The sequence below is a fragment of the Python bivittatus genome, unplaced genomic scaffold (assembly GCF_059951505.1).
Source record: "Python bivittatus isolate LINGU-HERP-01145 unplaced genomic scaffold, Pbiv_v1 ctg000610_np1212, whole genome shotgun sequence".
In the NCBI taxonomy this organism is placed as follows: Eukaryota; Metazoa; Chordata; class Lepidosauria; order Squamata; family Pythonidae; genus Python; species Python bivittatus.
Window position 1 is genome coordinate 695,250 of NW_028277088.1, and position 24,186 is coordinate 719,435.

At 58.7% G+C, this 24,186-nt stretch overlaps 1 protein-coding gene across 1 annotated transcript; it reads left to right on the forward strand.

Moving 5' to 3' along the window:
• The first annotated feature begins 1,757 nt into the window (after positions 1–1,757).
• CSPG5 (chondroitin sulfate proteoglycan 5) lies at positions 1,758–24,141 on the forward strand. Its single transcript, XM_088150522.1, has 5 exons — positions 1,758–2,083; positions 3,554–5,132; positions 8,892–9,080; positions 19,209–19,281; positions 23,550–24,141. Exons 1-5 carry the CDS (start codon positions 2,011–2,013, stop codon positions 23,709–23,711), a joined length of 2,076 nt encoding a protein of 691 aa, XP_088006648.1. The 5' UTR covers positions 1,758–2,010; the 3' UTR covers positions 23,712–24,141.
• Positions 24,142–24,186: the final 45 nt, after the last annotated feature.

Sequence of the window (24,186 nt, forward strand, 5' to 3'; positions counted from 1 at the left end):
TGGGTGGGGTCAGGGAGAGACTAACATGTTGCGCGCCCACCGTATCCCGGGAAATGGGCCTCAGCAATGCACCCGAAAGACACGTCACCTTCCTGGGAGCTGCCTTGGGCCAGGGGCTTGGGGGGCTTGCTTCCGCTCACCTTTCCTGCTGGGCTGCTTTGGATGGGACGCCCCCAGGAGGCCAAGACTGGCCTGTGGCTTGGAGCAATCCAGTCCCTTCCCAGCCCAGAGCCGTCCAAGCTGGGGGTCAACGCTCATCTGTGAACAATGGCCCCAGGCAGAAGGAACCGGGGCCCACAGCGCCCATCGTCCTGCCTTCCTTTCCGGGGGGGGGGAGGTATGGCACCTGGAGGAGTTGATGGCTGCGGGTAGGTGGGTGCAGCTGCTAAGCGAATAGGACGGGTGCAAAGGCGGGCATCTTCCGAAGGAACCGTGGGAGGGATGGGCAGTGTCCTTGGGGCTCTGGTGCAGAGAACAGATTGGAGGCTTGTGGGCTTTTCCCTTCCTATGTTAGCAGCTGTACATGTGCACACATGCACACTCTCCCCCCGCCCCCAAAAGCATATTCTGCCTGGCCCTGTTTGGCAGGATCCATTCCACAGAGACAGCAGCCAGGGTGACCGCGACATCCCCACACACAGAAGGCAGAGCCTCTCAGGTTTGTGCCTCTCAGCCGCAAGGCTCCTGCTGGAGGAGAAACAGGAGGGCGAAACTGGCACGTGCAGCATCTGGGCCTTTGCTGGGGGGAGGCTCCCGGGGCTGGGCAAAGCGGAAAGGCAGGCTCTGGTGCGCATCCCAGCTGTGCATTTCTGGAGGTGGCGGTTGCAGTAAAGGACATTGATTGGTTACGCTGTGGCCCCAGAGCACATCCGGCTGATCTTGTCGCCCCTGAACAGGCGGATGCAGTTACTCTACCGTGGCCGACTCATTCACAGATTGCCCTACACCAAGGCTTGCTGAATAAATCCCAGGTGGCTGAGTTCACACAAGCCATAAGCCACGGAAGGCTGGGAGCACAGGCAGAGCCCCGAGTCTGGCCAAGGGCCTGCGCAGGCTCCCCGAAGCTCACTAGCCTGGAACAGGTGGCTCCCCACAACGAGGGATTCCCCCCTTTGAACTCTGTGGGGTAGAGAGGCTGGCCTTCGGATCGATCCTGCGTCTGCCTGCTTTCGTCTGGGGGGTGAGCCCCGCGCTGAGCTGAAAGGCCGGAAGGCAGCGCCCGTCGGACGACAGGCGTTGCAGAGCCCCCGGCGCTGAGCCTTCAGCTCTGCTCACACGACCGCCAAGCCGTGGGTTACGCGGGGCTTGCGGCCGCCGCATCCGAAGGCGCCCGGGCAAAAGCGCCCGCGAGTCCTGCGGCCCGACGGGACCCGCCGAGCTGCTGGCGGGGGCGGCTCGGCCAAGTACCATCCAGCCGGGAAGGGCGCAGCGCAGCCACCTTCCGCAGGTCTTCCGCAGCTGAGGGACCCCAAGGCCCGTCTCCCGCAAGGCTGGGCCCCGCGCCGCCTTCCCTCCCCCGCGTGGCGACACCACAGCACCCCTCGCCCCTGCTGGCCGGGCGGGGATGATGGGCGTGGGTGGGGCGGCTGCTGCGGGGCTCTCCTTCCCCCTCCCCTCCCCTCCCTCCCTCCCCTGCCCCTCCCCTGCCCCTCCCCCTTTCCGCGGGCGGCGGCGCTGCCTCCTCCTCCCCTACGCCCAAGCGCCGCCCCCGCCCCCTCCCCGCCCCCCCTCTCGCGGCGGCGGCGGCGGCGGCGGCGGCGGCGGGCTGGGCACTCGGGCGCTGCTGCTGGAGGCGAGGCGAGGCGGCCGCGCGAAGATGGGGCGGCGGCGGCGGCGGGCGCAGCGGCGGAGCGGCGCGGCGGCAGCGGCGGCGGGGCGCTGATCGCCGGCGCGGGAAGCGGGAGGGGGCGCGGTCGGTCCGGCGGGCGCGCCATGCCGCGGGGCTGAGCGGCGGCCAGCGAGCAAGCGAGCCGGGAGCCGGGAGCCTCTGCCGGAGCCGGGGGTGCCAGAATGGGGTGCCCGCTCGCCGCGTCGGGGACCACCCTCGCCGCCCTCCTGCTGGCCCTGGCGGTGCTCCTGGAGGGTAGGTGGGCCTGCAGAGTGCCGGGGGGGGGTCCCTCCGCAATCCCCGACCCTTCCGCGGGGGGCGAGGGCAGGGGAGGGAGCGGGGGAGGGCAGGGGCAGGGAGGGGTGGCGTCGCGAAAAATGCGGGCTGGGGGTCGGGACGGTCCCCTCCCCGGCTCGCTTCCATTTCTGGTTTCCTTGTGGGCGAGCCCCGTTGTCACCCAAGACACGTGTCCCCAAATCCACACGCCGGCTCCCCCCCCCCCCCCCCGCTCCGGCTTCTTAGCGAGGGAGCTGCGGAGAATCGGAGCCTGGCGATTCCCTCGCGGGCGGCCGAAGAGAGGCGTCCGGGGAGGGGGGGAAGGCTCAAAATGCAGTATGCCCCCCCTCTGTGAAATCCCAATTAAAAACGGAAGAGGCTGCAGAAATCTCACGGCTCTATTTACTCCTGGAGGGGGTGGCAGGAAGTGGAGAGTCCCTGGGATGGAGGTGTCATAAATAAGAAGCCTCTGGCGGGGGCTGGGACTGATGTCACTAAAGCTTCACGAGCGTGGAAATTGGAGGTTCTCCAGCCAGGGCCGTGGACGCAGCTCCTCCAATCTTCTCAGCAAAGCAGGAGGTCCCGCCATGTCCTGGCCTGGCGTGCCTCAAATGTGCTGGGCTACAAACCCCATAATCCCCAGCCAGGACAGCCAAGGGCGGCCACCCCGCTGGGAGCCGCTAATACAGTCACCAGCATTTGGCGGGGGACAGGGGTCTGTCTTTCGGAATTGGCGGAAGGGGCCAGCCTGGGAGTTTGGCCAGGTGCCCCTTAGGCAACATCCCCAGGAACGTGTTCCGGGCCATGTGCAGAAAACGATTCCTCGGCCCGCCCGCCCGCCCCACCTCCCAACCCGTTCGTTCTGCAGGGCGCTTATCTCGGGCTCGACTCTGGGGGCCAAACCCGGGCAGGATCTCCTTTGAGAAAGCCAACAAGAGCCGTATTTTGGGGCAGGGGAGCGGCTTGCCTGCCTGCCCGCCCGCTTGCTTGCTCCCCCCCCGCCAATAAAAGACCCTCAGACAGCAGTTTCCTGGGAGTAGGGGGCAATGTGACCCCCAAACGGAGGGAGGGCAGCTCTGCAGGTGTGCACCCCACTCGCCGCGAGCGCCTTCCTTCTTCCTTGCAGACACACCTCCCGGGACTAATTCTGCTTTACTACGCTCGAAATGAGGGGAAGAGAAGAAAAGGATGAATCGGGCGGAGGATGTGTGGGCACCGAGCGGCTGCTATTTTTGCCACGGGAGCTGCCGCGCAGGGAAGAAAGGGGGCTTTTTCCTCCCCGCCTCTGGTCGGGAAAAGCCCGTTGGGTTCCCGGTCGGCCCCGCGGGTGTCAAGGGGGCTGGGGAGCTGGGGAAGCGCCGCGCAGGGCCGCAGGGAGGTGCCGGGGCAGCTAGAGAGGGGGCCCCCGAAGTGCCTTCGCTCAGACTTGTCTGCTTTTCTTCCCTCCAGCCTCCGAGCCCCGTCCGAGATTCGCGGGCGGCCCCACTGTCCAGGGGCCCCCCTGGAGGAGCAGCCAAGGGCCCGCCACTCTCAGCAGCCGGGCCCCAGCGAGGGAGCGTCCGGCGCCCCCCGGGGATAGCCCTTGGCCGTCGGGAAACGCCTCCGCGGGCGAGGCGCCCTTCTTGCAGGCAGCCCGGGCGAAGGAGTCGCAGCTGGTGCCCCCTGCCCTGCCCCCCGGCGGTGCCGGGAAGGCCGCAGGGGGAGGCGGCCCGGGGGACTCGGCTGTCGCGCCCAGGGACCCGGCCGCCAGCAGCTTCGCTGAGCGGGCGGAGGAAGAGAAATCCCAGCCGGGCCTCTGTCCGGGCTGCTCCAGGAGGACGGCTCGGGAGATGGGCGAGAGGGATCTGGACCAGGGGCCCGGGGAAGCGTCGTCGGCCGCGACCCGCCTCGCTCAGCCGGGGCAGGGCGAAGATGGGCCGTGGAAGCTCTTCGACAGAGGCAAAGGGGGGCCGGGCAGCCCGCCCCCCGCCGCGGGGAGCCAGGAGGACGCGGGGAGTGGCGACCCGCACGCCAAGGCGCCCCCCAGCCCGGGAGGCTTGGGCGGATGGGGCACTGCGCTTCCCCCGCTCGACTTCGACCCGGAGGCCACTTTGGCGGAGGACCCCCTGCTCAGCCGCGACTCCGCCGAGACGGACCTGCTGCTCGGCCCCGCCGGAGCTGCAGCCCGGCCGTCCCCCACGCGCGGCCACCCCGCCCAGGCCCCGGAGGGAGCCGGGGGCGCCCCGGAGCAGGGCCGGAGCCCGCAGGAAGAGCCCCCGGAGCTGCGGGTGGGCTCCTCCAGCCGTTCCCCGGCGGAGGGAGCGGAAGGCGGCGGCGCTGAACCGGAGGTCGAGAGCCCGCGCAGCGCGGCGCCCACCGCCCTGAAGGCTGCCCAGAGCCCCAAGCCGTCCCTGGACCCCCTGGCTTCCGAGATCATCGACATCGACTACTACGACCTCTTCGACGGGGGGGGCCTGCGCGGGCCTAGCTTGGACTCCACCAAGAGGAAGCCTCCGGAGGACAAAGGGGTCTCGTGGGCCTTCCGGGACCTCTACGACGACTTCACCCCCTTCGACGAGTCGGATTTCTACCCCACCACCTCTTTCTACACGGACGGGGATGAGGAAGACCTGGAAGAGCCGGAGGAGGAGGAGGAAGAGGAGGAGGACGAGGAAGAGGAGGACGAGGGCGGCGGCGGGCTGGCCCGGGGCTTGGAGGAGGGGAAGGACTCCCGCCGCCCCACGCTGGCCACCCCCAAGATCCAGACCCGGCTCCAGGGAGCGGAGCCCACCAGCCGCCGCTACATCATCCCCCCGCTGCAGACTTTTGTCGTCTCTGGGGGCAGCGGCATGGCCACCCCCCGGCCGCGTCCGCTGGATCCCGGCCGGGAGGCGAGCCTGCCCGCGGGGGGCAGCGAGAACGGCACCGAGTGCCGGAGCGGGTACATCCGGCACAACTCCTCCTGCAAGTCCGTCTGCGACACCTTCCCCAGCTATTGCCACAACGGGGGGCAGTGCTACCTGGTGGAGAACCTGGGCGCCTTCTGCAGGTGAGGGGGCGGGGCCGGGCGGGGGCGGGGCTCTCTCGCGGCCCGATCTCGGGAGCCGGGCTGCGCCTGCAGCAGGATGGGGCCACGCGGGGGCAGCTCTTCCAAGTCGGAGAAGCCAGGAGGGCTCTTTTCAACCCCCCTGCATGCTGCGCGTGCGCACGCGCACCCCCCCCCCTTTGCCGACAGAACGCGGGTTCAGTCGCCTCTGGCCCGGCGGGTTCTCCGCGCGCAGCGAGCGGCTCTCGGGAAGGGTCTTTCCCCCTCCAGCCTGAGGGGCATCACCGGGTTCACCTCGCTTGGCGCCCCGTCCCGACCCAGCGCCGAGGGGGAAGCAGCCAGACCCCGCAGCTGCGCCGACTCGCCGAGAGCGATGGCGGGCGAGACCCCGGGGCTGGCGCTGCGGGCACCCTGAAAACGCAGGGGGGGGGCCGCCAAGAGGGAGGTCCTTCGGGCTGAGTGGCAAAGGGAGGCGTCCTGCTCAGTGCCCAAGAACGCTCGGCACATGCTCAGGGGTACTTCTTCACAACATGCGAATGGGCAGCGTTGCTTCGTAGCCGTTTCCGTGATGAAGAGATGCTGCCAAGCGCGGAAGGGCGGCTGGTTGAGGATTCTTGGGAGAAGAGGAATCCTGGCAGGCTTCCCGCCCACCCCTTTTGCAATCAAGGGATCCCTTCACCCACCTCCCCTTTGCAGGTTCAGGCCCTTGAACCCGAGGCCACCACAAGGGTGGCGGTGGCTTTCAAGCCACCTCAGGGGTCCTCTTGCTTCACTTCCGGACTCTGGGCCCCCGCGGGAAAGCGCCCTGACCCCCACCTCCCCTTGCCTGGCCCCAGGCCCCAGGCCCAAGGTGGTGCCTCCCTCTGAAGGATCTCCCCCCATGGGAACTCCTCATGCACCCCCCACCCCACCCCTCCTGCAACCCCAGGGATTGTGCTCCTGAAATGGGGCAGTCAGTGGCTGAATCGAGGAGAACTGATTTTTTAAAAATCTTTGAGTCAGAACGGGGGGGGGGGAGGCCAGGCATTTGATCCTGTCCCCCAATGACACCCCCATCTCAGTTATCCTGCTTGCACCCTCCGCCACTGAAAAATGGACTCTAAGAAGGAGCAGCTTTGGCCCCTCCCCCTCCTTGATCATTTAAAAGGCAACATAAGCACCCAAAACAGCTGCTCCCTCTTTCGGCTGCTCCCTGGCCCCTGACTGAGTGGCCAGGGAATGATGGGGATTGTAATACCAAACATTGGAAGGCACACACTTCTCACAATCTACCTGGACTACAATCTACCTGAACCCCATCTTCCTCTCCACCAGACCTGCCAGCAGGAGGTGCAGGCCAGCACATCTGGACAGAGATGGCCGCCAGGGCCCGCTTGTCTCTCTGGCAGGGCCTTTTGGATGCTCTTCCCGGCCTGGAGCTTCCGCTGTTCCCGCCAGGCAGGCTCCCTGCACTTTACCAGGGTGCTTTGGAGCACCTTAGGGAGGGCAGCCACCCCTCCTGGCCCTGCTGGCATGAAGCAGAGCATTGCTGGGGCACAGCCGGGCTGCAGGGAGCCACACACGGGATCAGGCCAAGGGCCATCTTGGTGGGGGTTTTGCTTTCCATTGTGGCCACCTGGGACTTCTGGGGTCCCTGCAGGTGGGAGGTGGAGATCTTCCCCTCTCCCTTGTTGCCCCCGGCATCTGCTTTTGGGGGCAGCCCCCCCCCAGCCCCAGTCTGGAGTCTTCCAAGTTCCGTGCATTGATCCAGCCCTCTTGGAAAACCATCGCCTGGGCTGGTGGCCATAAATTCCACAGGTCTGCGAGACCAGAGTGCAGGCGAGGAGGCAGACGGTGCTCAGCGCCTTCCCCACCCCCCCCGCGGCTGCTCCAGAATTAGGTCAGAGCAACACCCAGAGGCCCCTCCCCCACTCATCCCAAGCGGTTAATCAGCTTGGACACTCATGGCTTGCGGCCGCCAGGCGTGGAGCAGGCCATGGATCCCCTTGGATACCTGGAAGCAGCTGCGTGGGGCACTGGGTGTGGTAGTCTGCCCGGTCAGGCAGCCTGAGGCTGGGGTGGCCAATCGAGCAAGCTGGTTCTCTGCCATCGCCCAAGCCCATCTCAGCCTGTGTGTGTCTTGTGGCAGGGAGTCCTGTATGTTCCAGGCAGCCACCCTTCCCTTTCTCTGCCAACCCCCAGTCGGCACTGAATGAGAAGCGGAGGAAATGCTTGCTGGCTCTTTCTCCAAAAGGCTTGCCATTTAACGCCCCTCCAGGCCAGCTCCCCAGGCCCTTGCTGCTGGCCCACGAGGCACTCAAACCCCCTGGCGCTCCCTCCCTCTCTCAGAGGCTCCCTTCCGCTTTCCGGGCAGAGAGGCCGGGCGCTGCTCACGGGGCTTTTCTCTGGCACGCTGCTTTGGGAATGAGGGAGTTGGGGGTATCACGCCCTTCCCCAGCCTAGTGTCCTCCGTAGAATCGTGGAGGTGTGGAGCTGAAAGGACCCTCAAGGATCACCTAGTCCGCCCTCAGCCGGGTGCAGGAAAGGCGATTCACCCACCCGGCCCCTCCTTCGAGCCTCCAGAGATGGAGAACCTGCAGCCTCCACAGGAGGCTCGTTTCCCTGTTGGGCAGATCTTACCATCTGAGAATTTTCTTTGCATTTAAATGACACCTGGGTGGCCGCCACTTATATTGCACCTGTTGCATTTGTTTAGACTACAGTTCCCATAACCATGGACTGCAGGGCCCCCAGCTTCCATCACATCTGGGGGTTGCAAGATTGGGGAAGGCTGGGTGTAGCAGAGAAGACCCCCCCCCCCCGAAATCTCCTGTGTGTCCTGAGTTCCCTGGAAGTCTCAGGCACATCATGTTCGCCATCTGCCACCAGCCCTGGGATGCTAGGCTGGCCTACCTTCAAGGGTGGGTGTGAAGGGAAGAGAGGAAACCCGCCTTGCCGCAGAACGTTCCAGCTGCTTCTGGGCACAGCAGGCTGTCCTGCCGGGTGCAGCTCCGTCACGGCGACCTGTAGGTGAGAAAAGGCACTGAACTTCCTAAATAATCTGCATCAGCTTAAAAACCATGGGGTTTGAGGAGGCAGTGCACAGAGAACCTTCTCAAATTCAAACTCAAATAACTTTATTACAGCCATAAGGCCGGAAAACCGCGACATAAAACCTAAAAAGTAAGTGAACATAAATATATATCATTTTACAAGTAGCCTGTGTCAGTATAAGATATGTAATGAGGAATAAGAATGAAATATAGAATCAAAAAGTACAGGGATAAAAGTCCAATAATTTGAATTTGAGATCAGCCTCCCTTTTCACTTCAGGTTCTCTCTCTTGCTATCTGTCTCCTGAGCACGATCACCCAGCTCTGTTGTGGGATTCCTGGAAAATGTGTAAGAGGTACTTTTTGCCCTGAAGACCTTGTAGGAGGAGAGCCACCTTAGTCTGCGGAAGCCAAACATCAGGAGGAGTCTGGTAGCGCCTTTTCCAGCTGACAGCTGTATAAAATGTGCCACTTGGAAAGGGCGCTACCAAGGAACGCTCCCGATTGTTTTGCACTGAAGAAGCTCAGCCTCCGTTAGCATTTCCTCTGACGGTCGTCGCAGCCAAGCCAACCTCTTCCATCCGCACGATCTGTTCCTAAGGTATACTGCATCCTCCCATGGAGGCTCTGTTGCACCTCTAGCAGAGGGAGAGAGCTAGGGCCTTTTCAGCCTCGGCAGAGGGCCGGCTCGGCCCCGTCGCTGAGTCGCGCTCTGTCTTCCCCCCCGCAGGTGCAATACCCAGGATTACATCTGGCACAAAGGGATCCGCTGCGAATCGATCATCACCGACTTCCAGGTCATGTGTGTGGCCGTGGGCTCGGCGGCCCTCGTGGTCTTGCTGCTGTTCATGATGACCGTGTTCTTTGCCAAGAAGCTTTACTTGCTCAAGACGGAAAACATCAAGCTACGCAAGAGCAAGTGAGTGGGAAGGAGGGAGGAGGGGTCCCCCTCTGGCAAAAATCCCCCCCAGACGGCTCTCCAGAGCAGCTGCCTTTCCCCATGTGATGCAGCTCCCATCATCCCCAGCTAGCCTGATCAGCGGGGTCCAGATGTCTGATATTAATAACCCCCCTTTTCTTCCCCTTTGGCCTATTGGAGCTCTGTTGAGTGAACGCAGAATTATTCAGAGCAGTGTTTCTCCACCTTGGGTGCTCTAAGATGCGTGGACTTCAACTCCCAGAATTCCCCAGCCGTGCTGGCTGGGGAATTCTGGGAGTCGAAGTCCACGCATCTTAGAGCGGCCAAGGTGGAGAAACACTGATCTAGACCAACATCCCATTGGGAGGTCAGCCCCAAGGAATCCCTCGCCGTGACTGCACATTTGCAGGGCTGCCAGACTGGGAAGGAGGACCTGGAAGGCTCCTCCTGTTGAGCTTTGGCCCTCCAGCGCTGTGGGGAGGCCCAGAGCACAGCACCCCTCTTCCTCGTCCACCAGACTGAATTGGAGAGTCTCAGCAGCTGGATTTGTGCCTCTGATTTGACACCTTATTTATGTCATGGCCTTGACAACTTCAGAAGGGTTAGGGCGGACGTCCCGCTGCGATGTCAGGCTGGATCGGATGAAATTGCTTCGGGGTTCTTCCCATGCAAACTCTCATAGGTTCTTCTGCGGCTCGCAGGTAATCTGCTTGTTTCCCTATGACGGTCAGCCCTTGTGTGATTTGATCTATTCTGGCTTAGCATGCTGCAAGAACCCAGCCAATACGGTTTATAAACCGTGGCTTATGTCTTCACGAAGCGGGTTGAAGCACCGCCTTGTAGATTATTTCACAAACCCTGCCTTGGCTTAATCTCTGAACTCAGCTGAATGACCGGAAACACGGTCCTTGGCCATAAGAGTGTCGAGAAATGTTTTATGTGCTGGATCGCAGCATGTGCCCGCTGGCTGCAGAAAAGAGCAGCGTGTGTCTGACGTACCCTCGGGAATGTTGGTCTCAGAAGAACTGGGCCTGTGGATGAACAGAGCAGGCGATTCTAGCTTTCCCCAAGTGTGTAGAAAGGGTGCCCTTGAAGGGGGCATCTCTGCCAGTGCCGGGCACGTGAGGGACAGCAGAACGTCAGGGTCCCTGCCTGGGTTTGACGATCCACTTCAGCCTGCAGCCTTCACCCTTCCTGCAGCACTAGGCGTGATGCAGACGAAGTCTCTCGGGCGCAACTTTGCTAGATTAGGGGTTTCTTGCAGAGAGACTGAAGGCTTAAGCTTAACCGTTGGTAGCGCCGATTTGGAGCTCCAGAGTTTATCCTTGAAGCTCTTTCCTTCCACCCTCTCTCTTGGATGGCCTTGGGAAGGAGCTGAGATGTTTGTTTAACAGTATTTCTAGTGATCCCAGTCTCAAAGGGTGCTGGGTGGCAAGCAGTTAAAAAAAGAAGAAGAATCAGCAGCAAAATCTAATATAATGAAATATATACAATAAGACAGTAAACCCTGTGAAACTGTTAAGGTGCCCCCAGTCAGCCTGGCCCAAGAGCCTGTTAGAAAAGGGTGCTTTTCGCTTGCTTTGGAAATGCCAGGAAGGGAGAGGAGAGAGGATTCCCCCAAGGGGGGGGGGTTGCTTCTGAGAAGGCCCCTCTGCACCTCACAAGGAGGGGGGACTCTGCCCACTGCAACGTTAAGCTGCGCCATAGGGGTTTCAAGGTAACAACCAGCCTTTGCGTTGGGCAAAGTAGCTTTAAAATCAGCCTTGCTCCAGACAGGCAGGGTTCTTCCTCCTGCATTTGGTACAGCGGCAGCCTTGGGGTCGTCTCCAAAGGCAGCCCCGTATAGGCCGTGCTGTAGCAGTCCAGCCGAGTGGTCATCCAAGTATGGGTTGCCGTCTCCAGGGCATCCTGGCCCAGGATGGGTTGTAACTAGTGCACCAGCCTGGTCACGGCTTCCGCCTGCTGGTTCAGCAGGAGCCTTGAGTCTAGGAGGACCTCACTGGAGGAGCAGAACCCCATCCTGAGTGACTACTGAGGTGGTGTTAATATGATGCCCTGATGTCTATGGGCAAACAGCATCTCTGTCTTGGTGGGATTTATTCTAAGCTTGTTTTGCCTCATCCAGATTCTCACTGCTTCTGGGCACCAGATCAGGACTTTGGTGGCATCTCTAGCTTGATCTGGGCTGGTGATGTAGAACTGAGCATCATCAACATATTGAGGATACCTTGCCCCAAACCTGTGATATCCTCTCTTAAAGGGTTTAAGTAGATACTAAAGAGCATAGGGGAGGGTCTCCAAGGTCCCCACATTGCCAGGCTCGAGTACTTCTCCCCCAGCGCCACTTACCGGACACATCCGTTCAGTGTAGAACCTGTAAAATGGTGCCTCCAACTCTCAGTCCTTGTAGATGTCCCAGAAGGGTATCATGTTCGATGGTATCAAATACCCCTGAATTCTAACAAGACCAGAAGGGGTGCACTCCCCACATCCAGGTCCCAACAAAGGTCCTCCACCACAGCGGCCAATGCTCTTTTTGCCCCAGGACCAGGGTTGAATCCTGGGTGAAAATGATCCAAATAACCCACATCCTTTTTGATCCTCTGTAGTTGGTTCCCCACAACCTTCCCTAAAAGAGGAAGGATGGAAACTGGACGACAGTTATCAAGGGGTAGATGTCTTCAAAAGAGGGGGTGCCAACCCCTTCTTCGAAGCTGGTGTTATTACGCCTTTCCCCAAGGAAGCAATGCCTCCCCATACCAGTTGCTCCTGCCCTGGCTGGCTGCCCGAAGGAGTCAAGCAAGCATGGAACTGGCCTGCTGATGGTGAGGTTCAGACTACTGAGGACCCTACTGACCTCTCCACCAGCATAGAAGAACGCCTATTTTAACTTCAAAAGAATCCCAGATTATCGTGGAAGGGGCTGCCTTGCTCTCTGAAGTGGATGCTGTCCAACTGACATCTAACCCAGAGTCCATACAAGCCACCTTCTCCACCAGAAAAACCTGCAGGATCAGCTGGGATCCCTGTAAGAGTCCTGTTTCCTCCGTCCTTCCCTAAAAGGGATCCAAGTGATCCTGAACACGGCCAGCGAAGTGAGAATCTGTGGGTGGAGTGAGTGCAGAAGAGGATCGGCAGCCGGACAAGGAGGTGATCTGACCGTGACGAAGCACTGGTCTTAATACCCTCCTTCTCAGGCCACGTCTCACCTGTTCCAAAATAAAGACTTGGCACGTGCTGGAGCTACCTGACACCACAAATCCATGGTCGTTTTGCAGGCCGTGCGCTCGCGCGCTGTACCAGATGCCCCCCTCAGGGCCCGGAGACTAAGAGCCTTGAACTATTACACCTAACCTGAGAGAAGATGCAGGAGTCTGTGGAGGACCACCACAGGGCAGTTGCTGGGTTGCTACACCACCAGTGGCCCTGATGTCAGTGCAGCCCCCTTCCACACAAAGGCACTCGCATCTGGGCACCTCCAGGGCAGCGCTTTGTGCCAGGCACAACCGCACGCGCCATCACAGCCATGCTGCCTCCCTCCTGACCTTGGTGTCATGATTGCTGCAGGACCTGAAATCCGATTTCAGGCTAATTTCACACAAGGTGACATCCCCATCTCGGGCCAGCCATTTCCACCATCCCTAAACTGCATATGAATGCAATCTCATTGTGGACAGACCTGGCGTTTACCAGCAGTAGCTGGAGACCTATGAGTTTGCCCCCAGGGCCCAGATCAGGAGCAGCCGGCTTAGAAGAAGGGCCTGCCCTGGGCCTGCCCTGCTTTTCCTGGGACAGTGCACCCAGGGTCCCCACTACCTCTCCTTCTGCCTATCATGGACCGAGTCTGAGTCCCCCCTACCTCATCCCCAGAGGCCAACCACAGTTCTCCATCCCTTCCTGTCCCAGCCTGTCAGGTGTTCTGTGTCACCTGTCATGTGCAAACACGGCTGGCTGGCTGGCCCAGAGTTCACACCCTGACATAGGCACACTCTCCTATCTACCCCCCATCTTCTCCTCAATCCCATCTCATTTACACTTTCCCTTTGTGTCCCCACCGATACCCAGTCATCTTCTGCCTTCCTGGGGAGTTACAAAGCTGGGAGAACTCCCTGCACACTCCTGATCTCTCACTCTGGAGGGCACCACCTCCAACTTCTCCAGGCTAACCCCCAGGGCATGTGCTGTTGTGGTCCGTACCTGCCCGGGCTAGCCTGAATGCAAACAGGTCCTCCAAGGTTGCCAGCAGAAGTTGAGCATAGGCTGGCACATCAGCAGCCCTCCCTTCTGATTCTGCCTGTGGTTTCGTCCGGACTCTTGCCTCTCTTTCTCTGGCCCTAAACTGGCACCAAACGGGTCATTCTCAGGGCTCTTGGTTGGGTCACCATCCTGGAAATCCAAGCACCAGCTTTAGCCTCCCAGCTTCGCTTCTGCTGCCCTTCCCATCACCCACATCCTAGTGAATATGGCAGTTGTGCCCCACCTGCTTCATCCTCCGCCCAGAAGTGCCCCTCGCTTCCATCCAGCAGTCGAGTCCCTCCCCAAGAGCAGAAGGAACTTCTGCCTCCCCTTCGGCCTCCGGTGCCCTTCCAGATCTGATTGCTCCGGTGGAGATGGTGATGAACACGGGTCACCTGCACTTTCCAGTGACTTCTCATTGGGGGCACCAGCGGCCCTGTTCTGTTCCATCCTGCTCAGCTCCAGCGTGCTCTGGCTGGCTACTCTCTCTCTCGTGGCAGCCGTTCCAGGGGAGTCAATGTGACATCGGTCCTGGCTTGGTTCACATCCTTTCCTTCTTTCTCCATCCTCCCCCAAAATCAAAATGGCACCTGCAGCTGTGCGACTGAAGCCACAAGCCCCTTGGCGACATCTCTTCCCTGTCCTTCAACCTCTATTATACTCTTGTTCACCAGCTGCTCCTGAGTTGCTCAGTTCCACATTCTACCTTATCACATCCATTTCCACGCGGCTTCCACAGAGGTAAAACTTGCATTACAATCGTCACCGCCTCAATACCTCTGGAGCTAAAACTCAATCAACCTTCCCGGGTGCCCTCTTAAAAAAAGGTTGGCGTAACAGTCCTCCCTCGCCCAAGGACTGCTTTTCCTGCCCGCCGGTCTCATCCCTTCTACACGGAAGGAGAGATTTTCAGGGCACACGCCAGCCATCAAGGGGATCCCTAACGGTCCTCCCTGCTCAAACCTCTGATTTATGGACGGACCTTCTGGCTGGGAAGGCTGCCAAGTTGGTACACCTGAGATGAAATGGCTGTCCTGTTGACGGCTGGTTTGTCTTCGGGCTATAAATTTCCTGGATAAACGCCTCCCCTCCCCACAGCGCAGGAGAAGAGGGAGCAGCCGCGTTTCTGTTCAGGAGACTCTGCGCTGCAGCAGAAGCAGCACAGCCCAGGCCTGTCTGGCTGACCCTCCTGGCTGTGGACCATCCGCCACACGGGGTGCCCCTAGATCTGGCCTGCCAGGGCTTGGCTTATCCCGGGGCTGGGCGTGTGGCCTCCAAATTTTGGAGATGCAATCATCAGTTGCTGAAAACTCCAGGCGTGGTGGCCTGCTCTTCTGAAGCAAGAAATAAGGAAGAGGAGCTGCGTTAAGCCCTAAAGTAGGCTTCACATCATTAAAATAGCCCCCCCCCAAAGTCTGGCTCTGCCCATCTACAGGACAGCCCGCCTTCTCCTTGAAAGCACGTTGCCTGCTCTCCCAGCCAGGAAAAAGACGGCTCGTCCTTACACCTTAGTTTACAGCCGGTTAACCTAGTTTCTGAATTAACATGTCTGCTAGGTATGCGCCGTGTGCACAGCCCTAAGCCATCCAAAAGGCTGGGGAATTTTCAACGAGCTAACCCTGCCACCCCAGACAGACCCACCCCGCCACGCGAAGGAAGGCGCTCAGTCCTTACCCAAAGGGGTTAAGCGTCCAGATGCGGCAGCGTGGAGGGCGAGCCATGGAGGGGTTGAGTGCTCACTTCCCACCCCTGCTTCGCCCCCCTTCTCTGCCACTGCTGTGAACGTTGAGAAATGTTCTGCAAGCGGCATCTCCGAGTGGTCTCACCGGGTGTGCCCAGATAGGGCAGGGTGCACCGTGACGGCATTTGGCGTGTAAAAAGCAGGAGCAGCTGCAGTTGCGCTGTCGCGGTTGACTTTGTCGACCACACCCTGCGGACGCCCCTGATTTTAGAACGGGCCTGTACCCCCCCATGCCAATCTTTCCCACACGAACCCAAAGGGCCGATTATAAGTCACCTCCAAGGGCAACCCCCTTGCGAGGCAGACCATCAAACGCAGGGATGGCCCGTCTACCCTGCAAGGCTGCAGTGAGGCTAAGGAGAGGAGCGCTGCTGTGGGTGAGCACAGCTGCAGGAGTGCCAGGGTAGGGGAGCGGATCTGGATGGAAGCTACATCTCCTGCGTGGCACACAGTGGCACTTCTGCCTGTGCGGTGGCCCGTCTGGGACTTCATGTGTTCGTTACTTGGGGGGGAAGGGTAGCTCCAGAGGGGCAGCCCATCTGCACGAAGGAGGCCGGGCCGATGAATCCAGCCGTCCGCGTCAGTCCAGAAACCGTATTTCACGCTCTGGGAAAGCCAGTCTGGGTGAGACGCAGTCCTGCGTTTGAATTGCGCTCATAAAAGTCGGTCCCCAGGAGACCTCGCTGTCTGGTGTGACCAGAGGGGCATAAAACCGGGGGGGGGGCAGTTAGTTCTCAGCGGCTTTTCTCCCCCTGCTTTACGGCAGGCAGGAATGCCGGACTATTGTCAGGCCTAGCCCAAGGAACTCCAAGAGACCATGCCAATTCAGTCCAGCTATGTTTATTAGCTACAACCTCTACCAAGAATCTTCCCAGACTGAAACCCCAGCTCTCAAAGTCCTCCAGCCACAACAGTGTGAATTCCTCAGGGAGGTGCCAGTCTCATCCTCTTGTTCCTCCCACACTCTTCTGGGGAGCTAAGAAAGTGCTTATCTCCCTGAGCTTGGCCTTCATAATTCCATTCCATCACAACTACGGAGCCACGGGTTACGTTCCACCAAGCCATCCCGGGCCTCCTTCCCGTGGTCCACAGCCCAGTATTACAACGAAGAGTTGCTTCTGCAGATCGGTGTTAGAAGTTGCCCTGCTTCCTCCTGTCCTCGTGTGACCCTGATCCTGGACCCACGAGCCTCCCTGCCTTCCGGCCCATCGGGGGCCATTCTGGGAAAGACGCTCAGAGGTTCCCCTTTTCAACTCTGGTGGCGAGAGAACCACTCCTGGTCACTAGAGTTGGGGTCTGGAAAAGCCACAGCTTCCCGTAAGCTTTTTCCAGTTTCCTCAAAGGGAAGCTAGAGAAAGCTGACGTAAAGCGACTGAAGCGGGGAGGCAGTGTTATGCTGCTGGCTGTGGATGATGGGGAGTTTTCCAGGGGAACTGTGGGGTTCTAGCTTGAAAAGGCTGAAATGTTGAAAGCCAAAGGCCTTCCCAGCTGCTCACTGGCTTCTGGGGTCGTCACCCAGCTAAACCCATGAAACCCTCCCAGTTTTGGGGGGAGGGTCTTCTCTCGCTGCAGAGGGGGAAAAGACCCTCTTTGGATTCCGGATCTTCTCTCCCCCTGAGCCTTGGTGAGCAGACCAGCTCCTGAATGAGCTGTCGGTCACTGTTCTGCAAGGTGGCATCCTAGTTCTCCAGGTTTGTCTGTGGCTGAGGTGCGGTTGACAGCTTCGGGGTGGAGTCCATGTTCCATTTTGCTTATGCCTCTGGATAAAACGGGGGTATGGCTGGGCTGATTGCGCTGTTTTCTTTCAAGCAGACAATTGCGATTTGTACTAATAATTAGGAGTCAAAGGGGACAGCAGTGTTAGAAAAAATGTGCAACGGGCGAGTTTGCATTGGACAAAATCGTGCTTCTGTCTTGGTGAGAAAGCTGAGGCCGCTTTTCACACCTGGCTGGGTTAACCGTGATTTCGAAGCTCCCTCATGGCTCAAGAACATCAGGACTGCCATGTTGGCACCAAGAAGTCCATCAAAGCTAGTATATAGTGCCTCCATCTGTGGCTAGATAGCTGCCCCAGGAGAGTTTCAAGTAAGGGGTGGCCTTCCACGTTGACCCAAAGGACTCCGCACCCCATGGAGCTGCCCCTCTTCCTGGGGGCCAGCAAGCTCCCTTTGTTGAAGGTGGGCTTCCCCAGAACCTGGGTGTGCTCACTTGCCTTCCACCACAACCCACGCCAGACCCATCCCCGTTTACAAACAGCTCTGGAAGATGGGGGGACCCCCCCGTCCTCCCCAGCTTCTCCGGCCCCTGAGGTCCAGCCCTGCTCCGCGCAGACACTTTTCGGGTGGGGTGCCCACCAGCAGCCTCCCTGCTCCTTCTGCGGAGGCATCCCCCCGCGGTTTGCAAGGGGGTGTGTGGAGGCAGGGCTGGGAACTGCCACTGGCGCTCCTCTGAGGCACCGGGCCCCATTCTGCAGGGGTCACGGGAGCAGGCTGGGTGCCCCCCCACGCCCCTTTCTTTCAGGGATTGCTAACAGATGCAAATGAGCTGTCCCCCCCCCCGCCCCCAATGCACAACCACGATCCCCCCTCCCTTTCCGAGCCCTGGGAGAACTTTTCAGAGGGAGCCCTCAGCAGCTGCCCTCTGCGAGGGAGCCTCCGAGCCCAGCGGGAGCAGATGGCGCATTGTCCTTCGGACGGGGGGCTTGGGAAGATTCCAGCACTGAGGGCTTTGGGGTCACCGGTCAGGGGAGGGGAAACAAAGCCGCCTGGGATGCAAAGGCGCCCGCTTCCCACGGTCACAGGGCAGCGGATCTGGGCTTTCCCCCTTCCTCCTCTTGGGCGCCGGCATTGCGGGGAGGGGGTGTGTTGGGGGGCTGAGGAGACCGGTGTGCCAGCAGCAGCCATTTGGAGCCACGGATGGCTTCGATGCAGGGCTGGAAGCTGCCTTGGGCTGATGGGGGGGGGGCTTAATTCATGCAGTGATAAATGAAAGGATGTTTCAAAAACCCCACTGTGTTGCCAGGACAAAACTTTTCCTTTGAAACTTGCAAGATTCTCCTAAAAATGGGACAAGAAAGAGACCCCGGAAAGATCCAAGGTCAAATTTGAGAAAAATCTCATCTCCTCCAAATGTTCTTATTTACCCATTTTGTAAAGCTTCAATATGTGTCTGTCTAGATAGTTATTACAATGGAACATTATTATTCTCCTTCTACAATTAAAACATCAGCTAAAGCAAATTCTAGCTAATTGCAGATAAATTTAATTTTTAAAAAACAAATCATAGCTAGTTAAATCAACATAAATTAAAGACAAACACATGCATAGAATAGGGGATGAAGTTGGATGATTCAGTGTGAAAGGCTTAAGAGGAATAAAGCTTTCTGTGGGGTGAGCTGGGTCGTGTGGGGCAGATACTCCTATGCATGCAGATTTCTTGGTAATAGCACAGAAGATAAATGGGTCTACCAGGAGACCCCAGGTTGGAAAGAGAAAAGAAGGAGGGAGGGAGGGAGGGAGGGAGGGAGAAAGAAGGAAGGAAGGAGGGAAGGAAGGAAGGAAGGAAGGAAGGAAGGAAGGAAGGAAGGAAGGAAGGAAGGGAGGGAGGGAGGGAGGGAGGAAGGAAGGAAGGACGGAAGGAAGGAGAAAAAGAGAGAAAGAGAGAGAGAGAGAAAGAAAGAAAGAAAGAAAGAAAGAAAGAAAGAAAGAAAGAAAGAAAGAAAGAAAGAAAGAAAGAAAGAAAGAAAGAAGGATGGATGGATGGATGGATGGATGGATGGATGGATGGATGGATCTTGGGAAAAAACCTGTGTTTTTTCCCCAATATTTTTCTTTACACACATACACACACACACACACCCCTTTCCAGCCCTGGGATCTCTTGGTGGTCTTCCATCCAAATAATACCAAGGCTCGACCCTTCTTAGTCTTCTGGGGATCAGCCAGGTGTGGCCGCCTGCCAATTAAACGGCATGAAATGTTCGCAGTCAGACAGCAGGCCTCCTGTACATGCTCAGAGGCACCCACTTTGCAGTGCACTGCCCGTTCTGCCCAGGAAAGAGTCTGCCCAGGAAGGCACAGCAGAAGCATTCACGAGGGCAATTCCTTCCGTCGCTTTCGCTCATCCTTCCCTGTTTTCCCTCCTCTTCCCAGATACCGAACACCTTCGGAGCTCCACAACGACAACTTCTCCCTCTCCACCATTGCCGAGGGATCCCACCCAAATGTAAGGAAATTTTGCGACACCCCGTGTAACCACTCCCCCCACGCTCGTGCATTGGCTTACTATGATAACATTATATGTCAGGTAACGTGTCTTCTTCACGTCTCCCGCCCTTCGGCATGCCCGGCCCCGGCGGCCTCCCCGCCCCCCGCCCCCCACTGCCCCCCAGCATGCTCGGCCTCGGCGGCTGCTCCCTGCCACCCAAGGGGCCCGGGAAGCGGGCCTGGAGCGCGGCTGCTTGGGCTGCGGGTTGCCGGGTCTGGTCCAACATGCCGAGAGGGAAACTCCAGCTGGGCACTGGATTTATTGGCTTCTTTCTTAAATCTGCCCTCTGCCCAGCGACTCTGGGCGGTTCGCAAAGTGAAAGCGCAGCAAGGCGGGAGAACCATAAGGCAGGAACAAAAGATGGCAGAGCAAGGAGGCCCGCCCCACCCTCGCCAAAGGCCGGGGCGAAGAGCCAGCTCTGCAGGGGCAGCTGGGTCTTGGGGGGCGCCTCGTTCCAGCGGGCAGGCGCCGAAAAAACAGCCGGAGTTCCGACTGCACCTTGACTTTTTGGACCATGCCCTGCGGACACCCCTGGTAGGCTGCCTTGCTGGATCAGGGTGGAAAGCCTGCCTCCCCAGGGCGACGCCCCCCCGCTTACCGGGTCCCTGCATGAAGTCGGCAGGCGAGCACCGCAGCACGGCTCTCTCCCCGTGCGTGCTCCCGTCAGAGGGCTTCCGGTACTAACCTGATCTCCCCGAAGGACTCTAATTCCTCTTTAAAGCTGTTGGTGGTGGTGGCATCACAACCCCTTCTGGGGGTGCGCCCCACCACTGCCATCGGCCTGGTGTGAAGAAGTCTGTCCCTTTTTCCTTCCCCAGTTTTCCCACACTCAGCTCCATCCATCTGGTTTTAGGAGAACAAGAGACTAACAGCCTTTCTTCGCCTTCCTCCACCCTCGGCCTTCTTCTCGGTCTTCCTCCCGTGCTGGAGGTCATTCCTCCTTCCAGTCTGCCTTAACACCGCTTGCGCCACTCCTTCAGCATGTAGCCCCCCCACCCCCCAGGGCTTTAGGGAAGGTACCTGGAGCTGCACGAACAGCATTGCTGCATCTTCTTGCAGAGCTGCCGTGAGGCACGCTCGGGCTTTTTGCTTTGAGACGAGCCAGCCGTCGGCTGCGCACGACCAGATGCCCTCGCAGCTCCAGAGCTCCTGGGTTAGGATCCTGTTGCTGTATTAGCCTGAGGGGTAAGATAAGAGATAAGGAGAACAAAAATGCACATTCTTCTTCCCAGGGGCTGTTCAGTCCCCCCTCAGCCGCCTGTCCAGGACGGCTCCAGGGGGATTTTCCACCCAGAAAACAGATGCTGAGGAATGAGGGGCTGTGTGGCCGAGCCCCCCGGCATCCCGCACACTTTTCCCTAGCCAGGGGCTCATCGGATGGGTTGGACGCCCCTCCTCGTCAGGAAGGGTCTCTGAACAGGGGTCTCCCCACAGCCTCCTCTGGATCTGGCCCTGCATTGCCCACCTCTGCCCCATTGCACTAGCTGGGCTCCTCAGAGATGTTCAAGGCCGCCGGAGAAAGCAGGATGTGACCCTCGGAATCTGAAGTGGGACTCGCGCCCCCAGAGCTGCCTTCCGACGTGGGGACTTCAGCCCCCAGGATTCAGCAATGGCCGCGCTGGCCAGGGGGTTCTGGGAACTGAATCCTAAACATCCCAAGGACACCCGGTTTTGGGGGAGCTGCCCCAGAGCAGACCAGGGGCCTCCTTCCCCATCACGGGTGGGGGTCAGTGCTTGGATGAAGGTTGCTGATCTCCTGCTCTCTGCCCTAGATCTTATTGGGGGGGAGGTTGGGGGAGTCTGCCCACCCCTCTTAAAGTCCTCTTTGTCACCTGGCACTGCAGCTGGTCTGAGCCCCCTTCCAGAGGGCCCGTGTGTCTTCTCCCCGTCTGCTTGTCTCCATCCTCCATCAGAGCCCGGGCTTGTCTGTCGTGGCGGGTCTGCTCGTATCTGGCCTGGGACCACACTGGTCTGCTGGGCAAATTAGGAATTTGGGAGTGGGAGCAGGAGGGTGCTGGGTGTGCTGGCTGCCTCCCTTCTCCACAGTTGCTGCTGCGCTAAGGAGGGGAGAGGAGACGAGGGGAGGGGAGGGGAGGGGGAGGTGCAGGGGATAGTCCTCCAGCGCAGGGGCATGTTCAGAACCGCGTTGGCGCTCCCAGAGGTGCGAGCAGAGTTTCACCCCCAGGCTCCACCTGAGGGCCGGGCAGGGCTTCAGGTTCAGCTGCAGAAAAAGAGCTTTGGAGGCCAGCGGTCTGCGGCTCTTTAAAGCAGCTCTCTCCTTTCCTGGGAAAAGACAGAGCTGCTTTAAAGAGTCGCAGATAACTGCTCATTTGCCCTCTGAGGCTCTTTTTGGGAATCCAAAGCAGAACGCTGCCCAACCCTATGTTTTATTTTCTGTTTTAACTATGCAGAGGTATGCATTGACATGCATTGGTTTAATTTTAGGTATTAAATATCTCATTCTTCGATTTCATTTTTGGAGTCAACCAAGCAGTTCTCAGGGCAGGGAAGAAGTGAAGTCAGCAACCTGCTATGCCCCGCTTACTTGCTGGAGTGTATGGGATTGTTACGGGACCGTCACAGCTAGAATAAATAGAAATAAAAGTCAAGAGGAGTCTAACTTTTCTAGAAAGCACAACGCTAGCAGTATCGCGTTAAAAAATGCTGAACGCCTCCCTTTCCAGGGAGAGGCAGCCAAAGCTGCTAAACTGGGACTTGAGCAACCTTTTAGAACTTCCCATCCAAGCCACATGGGAAAGAAAATCAGGTCTTGTAGCTTCCTCGGCTTTGCCTCCAAGGGGGCCCCTGACAGCTGGCCCTTGGGCTGAGAGATCCCAGCGGAGGGCAGGCCCTGGACTCAGCGGGTTTTGCAGAGCACGACAGCCAGAAGGCCATCAAGAAAGACACGTTCTCCAAAATGCATCAGGCCAAAGAAATCCGTGTGAATGGTGCTTGGGATCCCTCCCTCTCTGGGTAGGGCAGAAAAGCTTCCCCCAGGCTGCCTCTGTCCAGATGCGTGGGGGACAGGTCCTTTCATCTGGGTGTTGAAGGTAGCTGGGCAGTGGGTCCAAAGTTGGCTCTCGTTTCACCAGGTTTTAATTAAAAGCCACCTTTCGGTCTACAGTGATGCCAAATTCCACCCATCGTTCACTGTGGCAGGAGCTTTGCGGGGGGCGGGTGGAGGGTCAAAAACACAATTGTGGTAATATGTGTTGCCTACGCAATGCGTGCAAAAAAGGGGCACTCCTTTGTGCCGTGATGGCTGACATCTTCACTTTTTTGATACCTCCTCCACGTCCCCCGTGTACTCCCCTGGCTCACAAGATCTTGATATTCCCAGCAGGAGTGCATGAGATTTGGGGCATTATTGTTTTTTATTATTATTTGAATCCAATTTTCTGCAGAAGGTTGGCCCTGTGACAGTGCACAGAATGAGTACATGATGCCTTCCTCCTGAAAAGATGGGTCAGGGTCGGCCTGTCCTATGAAAGGCGCCAACATTTGCACAATACCCGCCAGGTTCTAGAGCTTGTCTTCCCCTTGATTGTGTGGCTGGTGGTCCAAGGTGGCTCGCTTGCTTCCATGGGCACGCCCAGCCCAGCCCAGCCCAGCCCAGCCCAGCCCAGCCCAGCCCAGCCCTGTTGGCAGAGCTTGGGGACCAACTGTAGGGATGGTGTGCTGAGACTGTGGTACAAGGCAACGCCGTGGATCTGGACACTTCCCCACCTCAGCTGTTTCCTCGGCACCTTCATCTCTGCTGAGAACAAGTGTGGTGGCTGGCAGCCTTGAGGGGACTGTGAACGTCAGGAGCCCCAGATTCTGCTGAGGCTCATTTGCCCTTGTCCAAGATCAGCCCGGGGTCTTCGGGGCAACGGGCAAGGCTCCCGTTGAGTTGAGCTTGACTCCTGGCCGTTTTACGGCTCTGCCCGTAAAGTTCCCTTGCCAGCTGTGTGGGTTTGCCCAGATCTTTTTGCAGCCTTCCAGCCCTGGGATTCCTTGGTGCTCTCTCACCCCTGGGCGGGCCCATCCTGACCCTTCTGGAAAGCCGCTGAGGCCAGCCAGGTGGTGTCTCCTGCTGAGGCCTGGTAGGGAGGGAGTGGGTGGGTGAATCCGTTGTGACCCAGGCCATTTGCACTCCGTCTCCCCGGTCCGTTCAGGCGATTCCCGGAACTGACTTGCTTTCTCTCTCCTGCTTCCTGCCCCCTTCCTCCCCCGCATCCATCTAGGATGATCCCAGTGCCCCCCACAAGCTCCAGGACCCCTTGAAATCCTGCCTCAAGGACGAGGAATCCTTTAACATTCAGAACTCCGTGTCGCCCAAGCTTGACAGCGGGAAAGGCACGCCAGACGACCCCGAAGTGAACTGTTTGCAGAACAACCTGACCTGAAGCCGGGGAAGCGCCGGAGAAGACGACGACGCAACGGAAGAAAGGAAGAAGCGAAGTAGGTGCACGAGAGCCGTTTCCTCTTATGCAGAGCGCGTTCCTTGTCTGTGTTTGCTTTCCCCGCTGACTTCATAGCATGCTTTGGTGTGTTCGTACAGAAAAAAGAAACGGAAGGGAAGGCGGAAGACGATTCCCGCAGCGGCCTTCCCCAGTGAATGGTGTGCATTGATTTCTTGGTCTGTCCCTGTCTGTATATATTGCCTGGGTTAGTCGGCTTCGCCCCCCGCCCCCCGGCCCCCTCCCACTGCTGTGATTTCTAACCCTCCGCTGCGGCTCAACTGACTTTTTTAATTTGTACTTCACCCAGCCTTTTTTGAGAAACCGGTTTAAAAATGTGAAAAAGTTAAGATCTTGAAATAATGATGATGATGATGATGATGATGATGATGATGATGATGATGATAATAATAAACATTTT